The 14,006-nt window shown below is 34.8% G+C and overlaps 1 protein-coding gene across 1 annotated transcript; it reads right to left on the reverse strand.

Moving 5' to 3' along the window:
• On the reverse strand, positions 336–8,016 carry LOC18590164 (putative axial regulator YABBY 2). The gene is made up of 6 exons (XM_007015545.2): positions 7,424–8,016; positions 5,182–5,301; positions 4,604–4,727; positions 3,537–3,585; positions 3,358–3,433; positions 336–738 (listed from the first exon to the last, which is right to left on the reverse strand). Exons 1-6 carry the CDS (start codon positions 7,490–7,492, stop codon positions 628–630), a joined length of 549 nt encoding a protein of 182 aa, XP_007015607.1. The 5' UTR covers positions 7,493–8,016; the 3' UTR covers positions 336–627.

The following is a 14,006-nucleotide window of genomic DNA, read 5'->3' on the forward strand; positions in this document are numbered from 1 at the left end:
AAACTACAATTATTTTTGGTCATCTTAAATTAAAGTTTTAACGATTTGATTTGAGCTCTGAACATGGCAGGTGAACACATGCCAAACAACTGTATACCATTCTGTCATCCCCGTCCATGCCATTGCTATTGGCTAACCTAACATCCCTATTTCTCAAACAGGAGCCTACCACAGCTTGAATTGGGGTGAGCTCATACTCCTCTGTGCAGAGCACTAAATCAATGAAATGTCATATTGGTTAAGTGGTCCTCTCTAGCTAGTACAGTGGACAAAGGCGGCTGACCACTCTGAAGAATTTGAAGGAAAGGGAGACATAGAAATTAAGACTTTGCGAAAATTGTTACCAAAAGAAATTGCACATTATTCCCTGGGAATTAACGTTGTTTACTTGAAAATATAATCTGAATTAAACATATGTAAATGCAATCACAAGAAAAGAAAGAAACTTCTGAAAAGAAGAGGGGACAAAAGGCAACACACGGTGAGGTTTTTCAAGAGAGCCTTCCTATCTAGTTAGGAGCCTTCATCAAAACCTCAATTGTTTTAGTAATTATACATAGAATATATATATATATATATATATATGATCGACGAGACTGGCTTCTAGTCACAGGTTGCCATTGTGTTTTAGTAGAACCCAGTAGACTTTTGAGTACCCTCTGCAAATGCCTGGTCCAGTTTTGCTTGCTTGTTGCCATCCAGCTTTAGGCCAAAGTGAATGTGAGGAAAATGTGCCCACTGCAAAACCAATGTTGTTATTTACCCTATAATTGCACTATAATTTATTCATAATTTGGTTGATTAAATTAGTTTCTTCTGTTGCTCTAGGTATCATCATTTTAAACGAAAGAAGTTGAAGATATCTTTTTGAGGCACAGACAAAATCCTTCACTTGGTCTAATTTGTACCTAGGGTAATAGCATTATCATAGTCAAACTACCGGTATGCACGCTGCCTTCGACCCTATTTACACTATTGGAGGTACATGGTTGGACAAACAGCAAGCAATATATAGGCTCTATGTACCTATAATCTCTCTCTTTTGGCTAGAGGGAAGAAGGAATGTATCATGAGCAGCCCAATTTCTGAAACACATATGGTTGTACCCAAAAAAAAAAAAAAGAACATATAAAGGATATGAAAGAAGTGGATACGTAGTTAAGAAAATAGATTAATTTGCTAGATAAGCACACTAGGAGTAATTATGGAGAGAATCATTGAATAATTAGGAAACTTGGAGTAAATTCAACAAGACATAGTATATAACATTGGAACATTTAGTCTAATAATAAGACCTAACTAATAAATGCATGTATCCCTTATACAAAAGCTAGATTTGAATCATCTCTCCCCAAAAATCAAAAGAAAAAAAAAACTATATATACACAGCCAGTGGCCTTAATAATGACCATGACTGTCTTTAGCCAGTTAATATTTAATAATAAAGGTAAAAATGTGAAAAAAAAAAACAATTATGATCATTAATTTTCACTTGTATGAAAAATAACCAGTTAAGTTGCCAATGGCAACTGTGCCTATATATATCTCTTAGGCCTTCTAATAACCCTGTTAATTCCTGAGGCTAACTTAAACTAGTAGGCTCAGACACTTGAAGCAGGTGGAATTTGATGCCACTAGGGAGGTAATTCAATCGAGTCAGGTTCAATGATCTTTATTTCATTTCTTTAAAGCACAAGGAAGGAAAGAAGGCAGCGCCACAACGTTTTACTAAAACAATCTCCATAATTAAAAGGTCTTATCACTCATGAGGTGAGATTCAATGTGCATTCTTTAACCTGTGGTGATGAGTGAGAAGCTTTTCCTTTTCAGTCGTCTGAGAGTGATAAACGACCAAGGACCAACTACTCTACAAGCATGAGCTAACTGTGAAAGATTTGTTTTAATCATTTACCTAGTCAGTTCTCCCTATCATAGGTTGGTAACTGAGCCATCTTTCATAACAAAATCTTGCAGATGTATTAATTCTATAATTTTTCTTTCTTCTCAAAGGAAAAACTATATATACTTAAATGATCTTTGAATGTATAGAATATTCTCCTTCTCTAACGGATATATTATATATGTATATATATACTATATGCATCCATAAAAAAATTTAGATAGATATACTTATAACCATTTCCAAGAGCTGTCACCTTATAGAATTAAAGCATTTATTGAGACTTTACACCTTGGAAGAGTATGTGTATGAAACAAAGATGTTGATTTATTTTGGGAAATCATCCATTTGAAAATATCCATGTTTGCAGAGGCTTTATCTTGCAATTACTAGAACCTATCATATCTTTAAAATATTGCATATGTAAGAGTTTGACAGCCTTTTCTACTGTGAAATATCAAATAATGCTTGAGAGTTCTGACACTCTAGCTTATGATGATATTGCCAAAAATGTTTCACTGCAGGTTGCATAATTGGGTTTCATTTACATTATTATTTACCTATGTCTTCAACCAATTAATAGAGAAGTAGGATAATTGATTACAAATTCAGGAAATGACTAGCCTAACATATTAAAAAATCACTCTCTGACCATATTTCTCATATTTCCTAATTTTACAACCTCATGGTACGGATGCATATATATATATATATATATTTATACATGTCCAACACATTGCTTTTTTTTTTTTTTTTTTTTAAATCACTTTTGGCATTATAAATAGTTAACAGTCTTGTACCAAGAAACAAAAAGTTGAACATATATATATATATATATATATATAATATATATAGTTATATATATATATACTTATTANTATATATATATTATATATTATATATATATATATATATATATATATATATCTAATATATATATTGAAATGTATTGTAATTTAAAATATCTTAATTTTTCTTAAAAATGTGTGTTATATAAGTCCAATGATAGCCTTTGATTTGATATAAAGGGGACACAATTAGTTATCTTGGGTTTTAGGAGTAGCTAGTTTTATATGATTTATTTATGATATTATGCATGCCTTATAATTATTATAAAAGATTCTAGGATAAAGCATTATTGTAGCACAAAATTATTGGCTTTCTATATGCGTAGAGAAATCAACTAGAAAAAACAAACAAAAAAGTGATGAATACCCATAATAGCAAAACCATGAGTTTGCTGAATGTTTGTGGCTTAACAACACAAGCCTTAAATTAATGGTAGTTGGCTAAACCATTGCAGACGGAACTACATTGAAATGGGGAGAAATGTATAGCCTACGACCTACCTATAAAAATCGGAAGTATTTCTTATAATGGGGTTATGATTAATTATTGCATGGGATAAGCTGTGGGTATATATTCTATCTATAAATTTGCAGACCGAGTAAACTTACATTTTTTGCCGCTGTGCTGAAAGCTTCCCTGTGGCTGATGTCTGGATTACTAGCCTTGATCCTTTGGATTTCCTCCCTAAAATGTAAGAGCCCAGAAAAGGAAAGTGAGAGAGAGAGAGAGAGAGAAGAGTCATATATGATTCATATTTAAGTAATCATGAGATTTTGTTAAAACTTACTTAATGAACCTGTTATATGCAGAAGGAACACGCTGTCTCTTCTCAGGGGCTGCATTATGGATCATATAGTTCATCAAACATCTAATAAGCAAGCTTAATCAAACAAAATACTAGATTTAGAACATCTATTCTCATCAACAGTCTATTAATTAAGGCTTCATATCTTTTCTATTGTGTTGAGAATAATAGCAGATTGCTTTGAATCTTAGGGACACCAGGACTGATGATCGTGTAATCCACACATACAATCCAAACAAGTAAGGTCGTAACATTCCAAATGTCAATCTGTCTGGTGGTCCCGTTGCTCTTCAGTGTCAAAGCTTTCTAATCAATCATATTTGTGTGATCATATAAATGTGCTAAACCATAAAATCCAAAATGGTGGCGAGTTTCCCTCTTCTTCAAACTCTGTAGACTGTTTCTTATTCCAAAAGGGTAGCAAATGTTTCTGGTGGCATAGGCAACCAACATTTTTGGCCTGTGAAATCTTTGACAGGATAGGCAAGTATAGGCTTGCAGCCAGGGTTCTCAATAATGGTCTATTTACATGCAAGCAACCTGAAAGGCAAATGGCAATTTGCTTCGAATTCCTTCTAATAAAGAAATAACAGACTGCAATATGTATGATCATTTAACGTATGTTCGAGGGCAAACTTCCTCTGGTTTAGGGTGGTGTAGGGTACTGTTAATAATTAATGTGGAGTAAAATTTGTTATGTAAGGTCACCATCTTGGAGGGGCCGTGATTGGAGAGGAGAGATCAGATGAGTTGCTTTGCTTAAGGTGTTTCTGAAGACGAAAGCTCATAAAGTGGCCCTATTGACAATAAGGTGATTGATTCTACTTGATTATTCACTATTGCCAGTTGTGTGGGAGACACGTTTCTGTTCGGAGTTTTCCATCATAAACATAGCCTAAGTAGGTGGTTCTGCATTTAACCCTTTGGTATCAGTTATGCATAATAACATATACTGAAGGGTACCTTAATAATGTATTTGAATGTAACATGTTTATATGCTTTAACACATACAGTATGTATTTCTCTGAGAGAGAGAGAGAGAGACTAACGGCGAATTGGAGGCATTCTTGGAGCTTCATGCTCTGCAGAATCAAATGCAGAAAACTTGTTGCATTTGGAAGAAGACCCACACTCCTTATTTGAATGATCCTGATCAGTGTTTATCTGCTCCTTCTGCAGCCCCTCTCAAAACAAAACAAAGAAGTAAATCATCCAAACACAATCCCTTTCTTTGGCCCACAAAGCTTTTAAGTAGCATTTTTTAAGAAGCTAAAGTAGGCCTGGATTGAAGTAGCACATACAAAGACCAAGGTACACATTTAGCAAAAAGGCCTTATAAAAGAAACCAAAGGTTGGAGAAATAAGTAGAGGAAAGAGGTCAAATCAACTGAAACAACAATAATTGTTTCATATTGTTTTTTGAAAACACCAGAGTATCTTATCAGCTGAAAGGGTTAGGAACCCATAAAATAATATGCTTTGGAATCTTTGGTCACTGAAAAAAATGTATCTTTCTTGTCTTAAATACAACAATTCTTTAATAAATTATTCTTGTAATTGAATTTATTATTCAGAAACTCATAAGAAAGTCCCAGGAAAATGGGGGCCAAAAGAATCTGAAAAATACCTGAGCATCTTGAATGGGAACTGTTTGAAGTGAAGTTCCCATATTTACAGACAGCAGATTGGCACAATGCCCACATCTAACAGTCACAATGTTGAACAAACTGGTGCATGGAACACTGACCTGCAAATATTACCATTTTGGAATGTTATCAATGCTATAACCTGCAAGCTTAATAAAGTAATGAGAACTGGTCAGCAGCAACAATGTCTCAAGCTTTTGAGTTTTATCTGCAGCCAGCCAACCCTATCTTTCCCTTTTGGTCATAGAAAGAGTTGAGGCAGATGAGATTTGATAATCACAAAATTCATGAATGTTGCATCATACAATATCAAACCCTAGAGGAAAATAAAGAAACGTTTTCCTTTTCTAGTCCCCAGATCTGCCATTTTCAGAATATCCAAACACTAAAGTTTAATTATGCAGAAGCTTGAACTCTCCCACCAAAACAATTTTGAAAGAAGGGGAAGGAAAAGAGAGAGCGAGAGAAGACTCATGAAGTAATATTTTCCGTGATAAACTATATGAATCTCTTTCAATTTTCTTTCAGGGTCCCTTTTATAATGGGAAGAATCAAGGGAGTTAGAAATGATAGCAGGTGCCAAAACATATCAGACCTCACTCGCACAGATCACATGGGCAATAACTATAACTACAAGGACTTCTCTCAATATCTGTTTTTCCTTTCGGTGCGCCTAACTTTTCTGCCTGACACCGCAAGCAAGATGATAAAAGAAAAAAAAAATTTAGCCCGGAGAGAGAGAAAGAGAGATAGATGAAAACGACGTGACTGGAACGGAAACCATAAAGGCCATCACCAGTAACCACAGCTATCAAAGATGGTCATTGAATAAAGAAAAGATAAAATCATGAATGGTGATCGATTTCTGATCTTTGTGCAGTGTTTAGGATCTTGTATTTAAAATGTGTTTCTTTTTTTCTTTCTTTTGGCTTGGGAGAGGAAGGGGAAAAAAAATGAAAGGGATAGGAAGGAAGATATATAGAGAGATTGGTTTCGAAAGGGGGTGCTTAACATAGGCATGTTATGATGAAAGGAGGTTGAAAAAAGAGAGGAAAAGCACTTGGGGTTATGGCTATAGCCATGATTTCTCTTTGACAGCTCTCTCCACAAGTTCTTGTACAAAGAAAGAAAAACACTCTTTTTTGTACTTAAAGGTCAAACAAACCTGAAACTATGCAACAAATAATGAAAGAACTTGGTTTATATCGATCACAAAAAAGAAGAAAAATGCTGTCTTCCTTCAGTGCCTTGGTATTTTAGAACAGAAGCACCCACCTCCACCTCCTGAACAGAAAAGATCTAGAAAAACAACGATTCTAGTTTCCATCAGATGGAAACGGTTCAAAAGGGTTCTTGATGCATCTGTAGTAGAGAAGTATAGCTGATAATAAAGACCAAGTTACTGGTAATGAGAATTTCTAGTGGATACAAAAGCAAGTGGTAGGCTTGCATTTACAGTAGTAGTATTAGTACATCAGACATAAAATACCATGAACACCTTGAAAGGTAGAAGAGGAAAGATGCTCCAACTTGACTTGTGGCTTGACCTGGAAGAACCCTAAGACTGCTTACCCTAAAGAAGCCCTAGTCATAGCTATATCTTGAAAAGCTTATCGCCAGAGGTCTTTGGGATTGCTTCTCTTTGAACCATCGAAAACTCAATTGGCCAAGCCTCGTTTGCTTGTTTACGAGAGATCAATCATTGAAGGATTTCCAAATCATCAAATTCTCACTTTCTTAACTTCCTTTGGCCTTCCGCAAATGATTTCACACTGTGCTCCATATACATAGTACTTGAGCTTGTTTTAGATGGGAATTTTGAATCTTGTTGGAGACTTTGAGACAAAACCAGGCTACGATTTCTCATAAAATATGACATAAGAAACAGAATCTTTAGCTATTTTCCAAATAAAATCAGGAAAATCTCATGATCCATAAACCATGATAGGTAAAGTGAAATTTTTTGCCAGAAAAGGACATTCTATAAATTGGGTTAGAAGAATTCATTTTCCATATTTGTAGCTCTTTTCAGGCGAATTCCGACCTTGTTCTTCAAGAAAAGAACCAAAGTCATTTCAGCTACAAAAGGGTAACGCTGAAACAAGCCAGTCACGGCCAATTCAGTTCCCTTTTGCATAAGACATGGGGAAAAAGAAAAGGAAAAAGAAAAGGAAGAAGATACATATAAAGAGAAAGAAATAATAATAGAATTCAGTGCTGTACCGCTAAAATGGTGTTGCAGAAGTTGCAGTGAACATAACAAACACGTTCAGATGACAAGTCCAGTGACATTTTTTCTATGTTTCTCTCTTTTTTAAAACAGTGTTGTAAGTTTGTATTCCCCTAGAACAAGGAAGAGAAAGAAATACAAGTAGTGTGGATCAAGGTTGAAGAATTGATGAAGAGGAACAGGAATAAGAACAAAGAGAGCTAGGACGACAAACAAGAAAATTATTGTTTTTCTTTTCTATTTTGTAAGTGTAAATTTTTAAGACAGAGAGATTTGAGAAGCGAACAAAAAATCTGATAGGACTAGTCTGGTCGGGGGAGAGAGAAAGAGAGTAGTGAAGTGGGGGTGGAGAGAGTGGAAGGAAAGTGGGTAATTTTATTACTAGATTATTTTTATTTTTCTCTTCCTTTTGTAATGTGGTAGCATATGGATTTATGAGAGAGAGAGAGAGAGAGAGAGAGAGAGAGAGAGAGGAAGGGGTTGGGTGGCGTTATGATTGAGAGAATGAGTGGGTGGGAGTCACCCATCCCTTAACCATCCTGGCTTTCTGTAGCGGACGAGGGGGGCGAGATATTAATGCTTTGGAATGTTTTAGGGATGTGAGAGAAAAGAGGGAGTAAGAAACGAAAGAAAGAGGAACAGGCTTATATTGGGATATGAAAAGAGAGTTTTTTTGGGATTATGAAGTCCGTGTTGTTTTCATTTTTTCTCACAAGTGATGACAAAGTGGTTGTCTGTGTGAGGGAGGAAGTTGAAAAAAACCTAAGAGTGGCCATATTTAAACTTGCTCTCTCCATAGCTTTATCTTTCAACTATTTCTTCTTCGTAACCTTTTCCTAATTTCTTGTTTTAAACTTTTTGCCAGTTGATTACAACATCTTAACATCCTAAAGTCTAATGACTTGACTTTAGGTGAGCACTTCCTCAATGTTAAACCATTTCATCCTTACTTCATTACATATGTAGTTAGTGAGTTATAATCAAATTTATTGACAGATTAGAGGTTATTTTTAATGGTAAAACACTAAAACTTGGGTTTTTTTAGGCCTAATTCAATTTGTAAAATTCGTATAGGCATTTTGGGCCGTTATACCCATAGATACATTATAGCATTGGGCATATCAACACAAAAACACACCAGGCACAAGTGCCTGTAGTAATCAACCTTTACAAATTTAATGAAAACAATGACTCAATTTTCAACATCCTCTACCCAAAACTTCCCCTTTTCCCTGGCTGATTCAACCTTCACACCACAAAACGAGAAATGCCAGCAATGCAATCATTTCAACCGTAGCTCACTCTTACCTCAAGGACATCTAATCCAAACACTTGCAATAAAACATAGACCTTGTACACCACAACAGAAAAACACAGTCAAGAATCAAGGTTAATCATAGACATATAATAAGAGACCAGTATTGGGCAGACATGAGACAAGACCAGAGATATGGAGATGGGTTTGGGAAGGTTTAGCTCCTCCAAAAGTGGAGATCTTTGTTTGCCAATTAAGGCGGAGTAGAGTGGGAGCAAAGGAGGCGCTTGTAAAAGGGGAACTTTTGAGTAGGGACTCCACCTTGTGCATGTTATGTAAAAATGAAATTGAAAACACTGACCATTTATTTTTTTCATGTACAGAGGCATGGAAAGTTTGGGCACTACTTGTAACAATTGGGAATCAAATGGATTGCCCCAAGAGAGGCCTCATTGTTCATCCTAGCATGGTGTGGGCTCGAAACCAAGGGAGAGCATGCCAAGGCATGGCGTAGGGAAATATACGCAATTATTTGGTCTATTTGGTTACATCAAAATGAAATGATGTTCAGAGGGAAAATTTGAGATATAGAATAAACGTTTAACATCATTAAGCTTAGAGTTGCATGGTGGCATAAAGCAAAACAACTTAATGAGTTGTCGTTAATCATAGATATACTAAGACAATCCCACTTGACAAAGGAACCTCGAAAAAGAAAAAGTCCAAGAATGCATAACATGTGGATGCCTCCACCGATAAGCATTTTGAAGTTTAATGTGGATGGCTTTGCCATAGGGAAATTGGGAGTTGCTGCAATAGGAAGGGTACTTCGTGATGACAAAGGTATGGTGAAATTTATGTTTTCTAAAGCAATTGGGATGATAGATTCTAATTGTGTTGAGTTATTAGCAATAAGAGAGATGTTTATTGTCTTTGTCGCCTCACAATGGGCTCAAAACCATTGTTTTCTTATCGAGAGTGACTCATCAAATGTAGTCAGTTGGGTGCTTAATCCTATTTTCACTCCTTGGAAATTTAGTAATTTTATATTGCATATAGAATCATTGAGCTCATAGATTAACAAGCAAAAAATCTAACATATTCTACATGAAACTAATAGCTTAGTTGATCAATTAGACAAAGTAGGATCACAAACACAATTGTTCCAATAATTTATAAGAGAAATGAGCAACTACGCCAACATTTGATAATGTCAATGTCAAGGGTGGATGAAGAATAATTCACATGTGATTATATATGTAAATTACTAGTAATTACCCTAACATATGGAGACAGAGGTTGTTGAGAGCAATTGAAGAAGGTGGGACTGCTACATATATGAAATTGATCATTGGAGGAATTTTTGGCTTTGCTATTATAATAATAAAGCAACGTGCGAACAACAAAGACTTTAACTTACACTAAAATTGTTTGATACCTGACTTTTCTTTCCTTCTTCTATGAGTTTCTCTCTGCTTTGATTTGCTTGGCCTGGGATTTGACAATGGCTCTGTAGGCTCGGGATGACAGATTTTTTCTTTATATAGTATAACTCGAGGGTGTTTCCTTAGGTTGTGTTGTGATGATGTTCTTGATTGTTGCCATTTTGATCTCATCACAATCTGAGGGTGTTGCTGAACTTGTATAATCTGTTTCGATGCTACTTATTTGCAGCTCTAGCCTTCTATGGCTTTTTTTGTATAGCAAGTTATTAATGAGATCTTATCTATCTTTCAAAAAAAAATTTATTTGATAAAAGTTCCCAAAGAGGTTTATGAGAGAAGGTTACAAGCTATAGCTATAGGAGTTTAATTAGGGACAAATAGAAAGGATGGCAACAAGCAAGGGAAAAGATAAGGAGAACCACGAGTTATACAATCCATACAAAATCATGTCAAACTTTATAAATAATCTGTTGCCCCAAGTTGGTAAGTGATCGCTTAAAGATAATTGTGACCAATTTGGTGTAGTGGTTGATGTTTTTATTCCCCATTAATGGTTGACTAGGGGAAGGCATTTCGGTTTTGTTCGGTATCGATCCTTATCGGAAGCTCACCAAGCAACATGGAATTTAAATGGATTTTGGCTACTTCATTACAAATTTGGCACCAACATAGCTAGACAAATCCGTACAGCTCTTTCTGGAGAAGAAAATTTAGTAACCAAGAAGCCTCTAGAGACATGTTTGCAAGGTGTATGTCAAACTGTCACATAAAACTAACCTTGATGTCCTTAAAGGAAACAACATAAACACTTCAAAAGAAGCAATTCCTATCAAACCCATACCTTTCTGTAGTAGCTTTATTAATGAGGAAGTTTTCCATTGGCTTCAAAACTACTTAGTTGGGCATAGTAAGAATTACTTTGAACTTAAGGCAATTGTACACCAAATAGAGCAAAAGGGGAAGCATGCCATTACTATTAGAAGATTAATGGGCTACACATTCTTAATTTCCTCTTTAAATAATGAAGCTTTGGAGGAATGACATTTGAGAAATTAGGAATGGTTGAAGGAGTGGTTTTCCAAGCTAGAAAAATGGTCTCCCAAACATAGCTTAAAATAGAGGAGATTCTAGCTTTCTATAATGGGCATGCTTATTCATGCTTGGAATCAAGTCACTTTCCAAAACATAACAGGTCTTTTTGGTGACTCAGTTTGTATAAAGGAGGAAACTCAAAAGCTCTAACCATTTGAGTATGCTTTATTATTGATTAAAATTGAACACTTGCAAACGATATATGATGAGGCACGATTAACAATTAATAACAAGTCTTTCAATATTAACATTTATAATATCTTACCTAAATTTGTGCTCAAATTCTCGATGTGGTTCAAGTGAAACAACTTATCTAGCATTACCAGTTCTTTCTCTGTAGACTCAATTGTTGGTGATGAAGAAGGTCATTCATGGCAACCTAATGTACCCATCTTCCCTACACATATTATGTCTTTATTTGACCATTCGATATATGTAATTAATATATTAAAAAATAAAGTTCCAAATGATGTTATGGTGGATTTTGAAAGGGTTGTTCTGCTCGAAAGTAAGATCCGTGCCGAATCCATTCATGGTTTCCATTTGACTCGATGTGAGCAACAATCCTACTTGTAAGCATCATTGCATGTCAATGATATACATGCCCTTAATGATACACTAGCTCTAAATATTACATGAGCTCTTAAGGCTAGGTTGAAAAACCCCATAATAATGCTGCCAAGCCAAACTAATGTGCCCAGAAAACCTCCAACTGAAGGCTCAAAAAGCAAAGGTGACCCAGATCCAAATAGGCTTACTTTTAATACTCTACTCCTAAAGCCTATTGCAATGGAAGCAAGTTTCAAGCTTTTTGTGATATACATGGATTTGTAGACAATAGAAAAAGACCTTTTTCGAGCCACGCACAACCCAACAGTAGTGCCTAACTTTTCTCGATCGATACCATGTTTTCCTTCTCTAATCATGCCTGATGATTCACAATAAATCAAACATTCAAAAAACCGTCATCACCATTGAGTCATTTGGGAATGATGAGCCACCTTGACCTAAAAATTGGAGCATTGTCGAGGAGGTTGTGAAAAAAGCCAAATTAAAAGCTAGGAAAAAAAGAAAGAACAACCTAAAAAAAAAAACCAAAATGAACAGTAGCAATCAGTTGGTGGAGGAATCTCCTGTTGTTTGGTCATTACTTTGCTTAAATTTCTTTTGTCATGTTTTAAAGTGAAAACAAATTTGAGAAACTTGTTTTCAAACTTGCCTTCATAAAAAGTTTAAATTTGTTGAAAATAATTTTTAAAAATCTAATTCACCCTCTCTTAGATATGTTTCTCATTATTATAGAGCTAATACTTCTAACAAAAACTAAGGTATCAATACTTAATGTCATCTTTACAAAAATAAAAAGGGTAAAATAGTATTTTTACCCTAAAATTTTCTTTTTAGGGCTTTTCTAAAACCCCTCTGCACTTAGTCTGCCTCTTTTTGCCTTTTCTCTCAATTGTCAACCTCTCTTTACCTTTCTCACTCAAAAACATCCATTTTTTAAAATTCAATCCTAGTTTTTGATTTTGAAGCTAAGAAGAGTAAGAATTTAACTCTCAAAACTCTTCAATCCTTAGTTTTCATGTTTTAATTTTACCTTTCTCAACATATTTGGGTTTCTCTTTCTAAGGGTTTGGTGTTCAAATTGATTTTTCTCTCACTACAAGCTCACCAAGGTAAAAGGACGATAAATTTAGGTAATTATGTTATTAGTTTACCTTTGAACAGTAGATTAACAAGCTAAAAAGTTAGATTAGACAAGATTTAGTTAAGCTTTGAACTAGCCTAGCTTCAAATTTGAGTTTATGATTGAATGATTGTTGCTATAGGATCTATTAAAACTCCAAGGATTGATTTGGAGTGAGGTGTCCATGTTTCAATTGCGTGCTAGTTGACGAATCGATCACGATGGGTAGATACAATGCTTTTAAGTATTTTAATATATATTAAACTAAGCATGTTTGTCAAATTCTTCACTTCACATGAATTCCATGTTATGCTCATAAATTTGAAAAGTTTAAAGTTGAATTAGATGTTTTTAAATGATGTTTTCAAAGGTATATATGCCATGTAAATACTTAAACTATGTAGTAGTTTTATGCATGGAGGAGAAGCCCTTTCAAATGTTTTTCTTCCAAATAATCTAGGATGGTATGTTAGATATGTGAATTGATGGTTGAACTTTGTGTATACATGAATATGGTAGCATGTTTGGGATATAAATGTTTAATTCCCTTGTTCACGTGTGTATTGATCAATATGTAAATGATAAGAGTTTAAATGTTGATTTTGTGTTGTGATACGTTATGGATTTGTTAAATACCACACAAATATGTTGCCTTAACGTGGGGCGTGGTACCACTTGATTGTATGTCCTACATAATGGGGGCCGTACTATTATTCGAGAAATGTCCTAAATAGTGGGGATCATACCATTATTCGTGAAATGTCCTAGATAGTGGGCATTGTACCATTATCTGCAAAATTTTCTAAATAGTGGGGATCGTACCATTCTCCATGAAATGTCCTAGATAGTGGAGACCTTACCATTGTTCATGAATTGTCTTAGATAGTGGGAATTGTAACATTGTTCCTATGAGATGACTATTATGATGGATTTACGAAGATTGGAATTGCTAGATTGATGAATAGATTAAATTCTGAATTATGGGTTAGAACTAAGTATTATTTGATAGTTAACAGTGTTATCTTGTTGAATTGTAGTGAAATATGACATTATCTTATTGCCTTTAAGGATAAGAAAATAGTTGGGATTGAATA

This window comes from Theobroma cacao, chromosome 9 (assembly GCF_000208745.1).
Source record: "Theobroma cacao cultivar B97-61/B2 chromosome 9, Criollo_cocoa_genome_V2, whole genome shotgun sequence".
In the NCBI taxonomy this organism is placed as follows: Eukaryota; Viridiplantae; Streptophyta; class Magnoliopsida; order Malvales; family Malvaceae; genus Theobroma; species Theobroma cacao.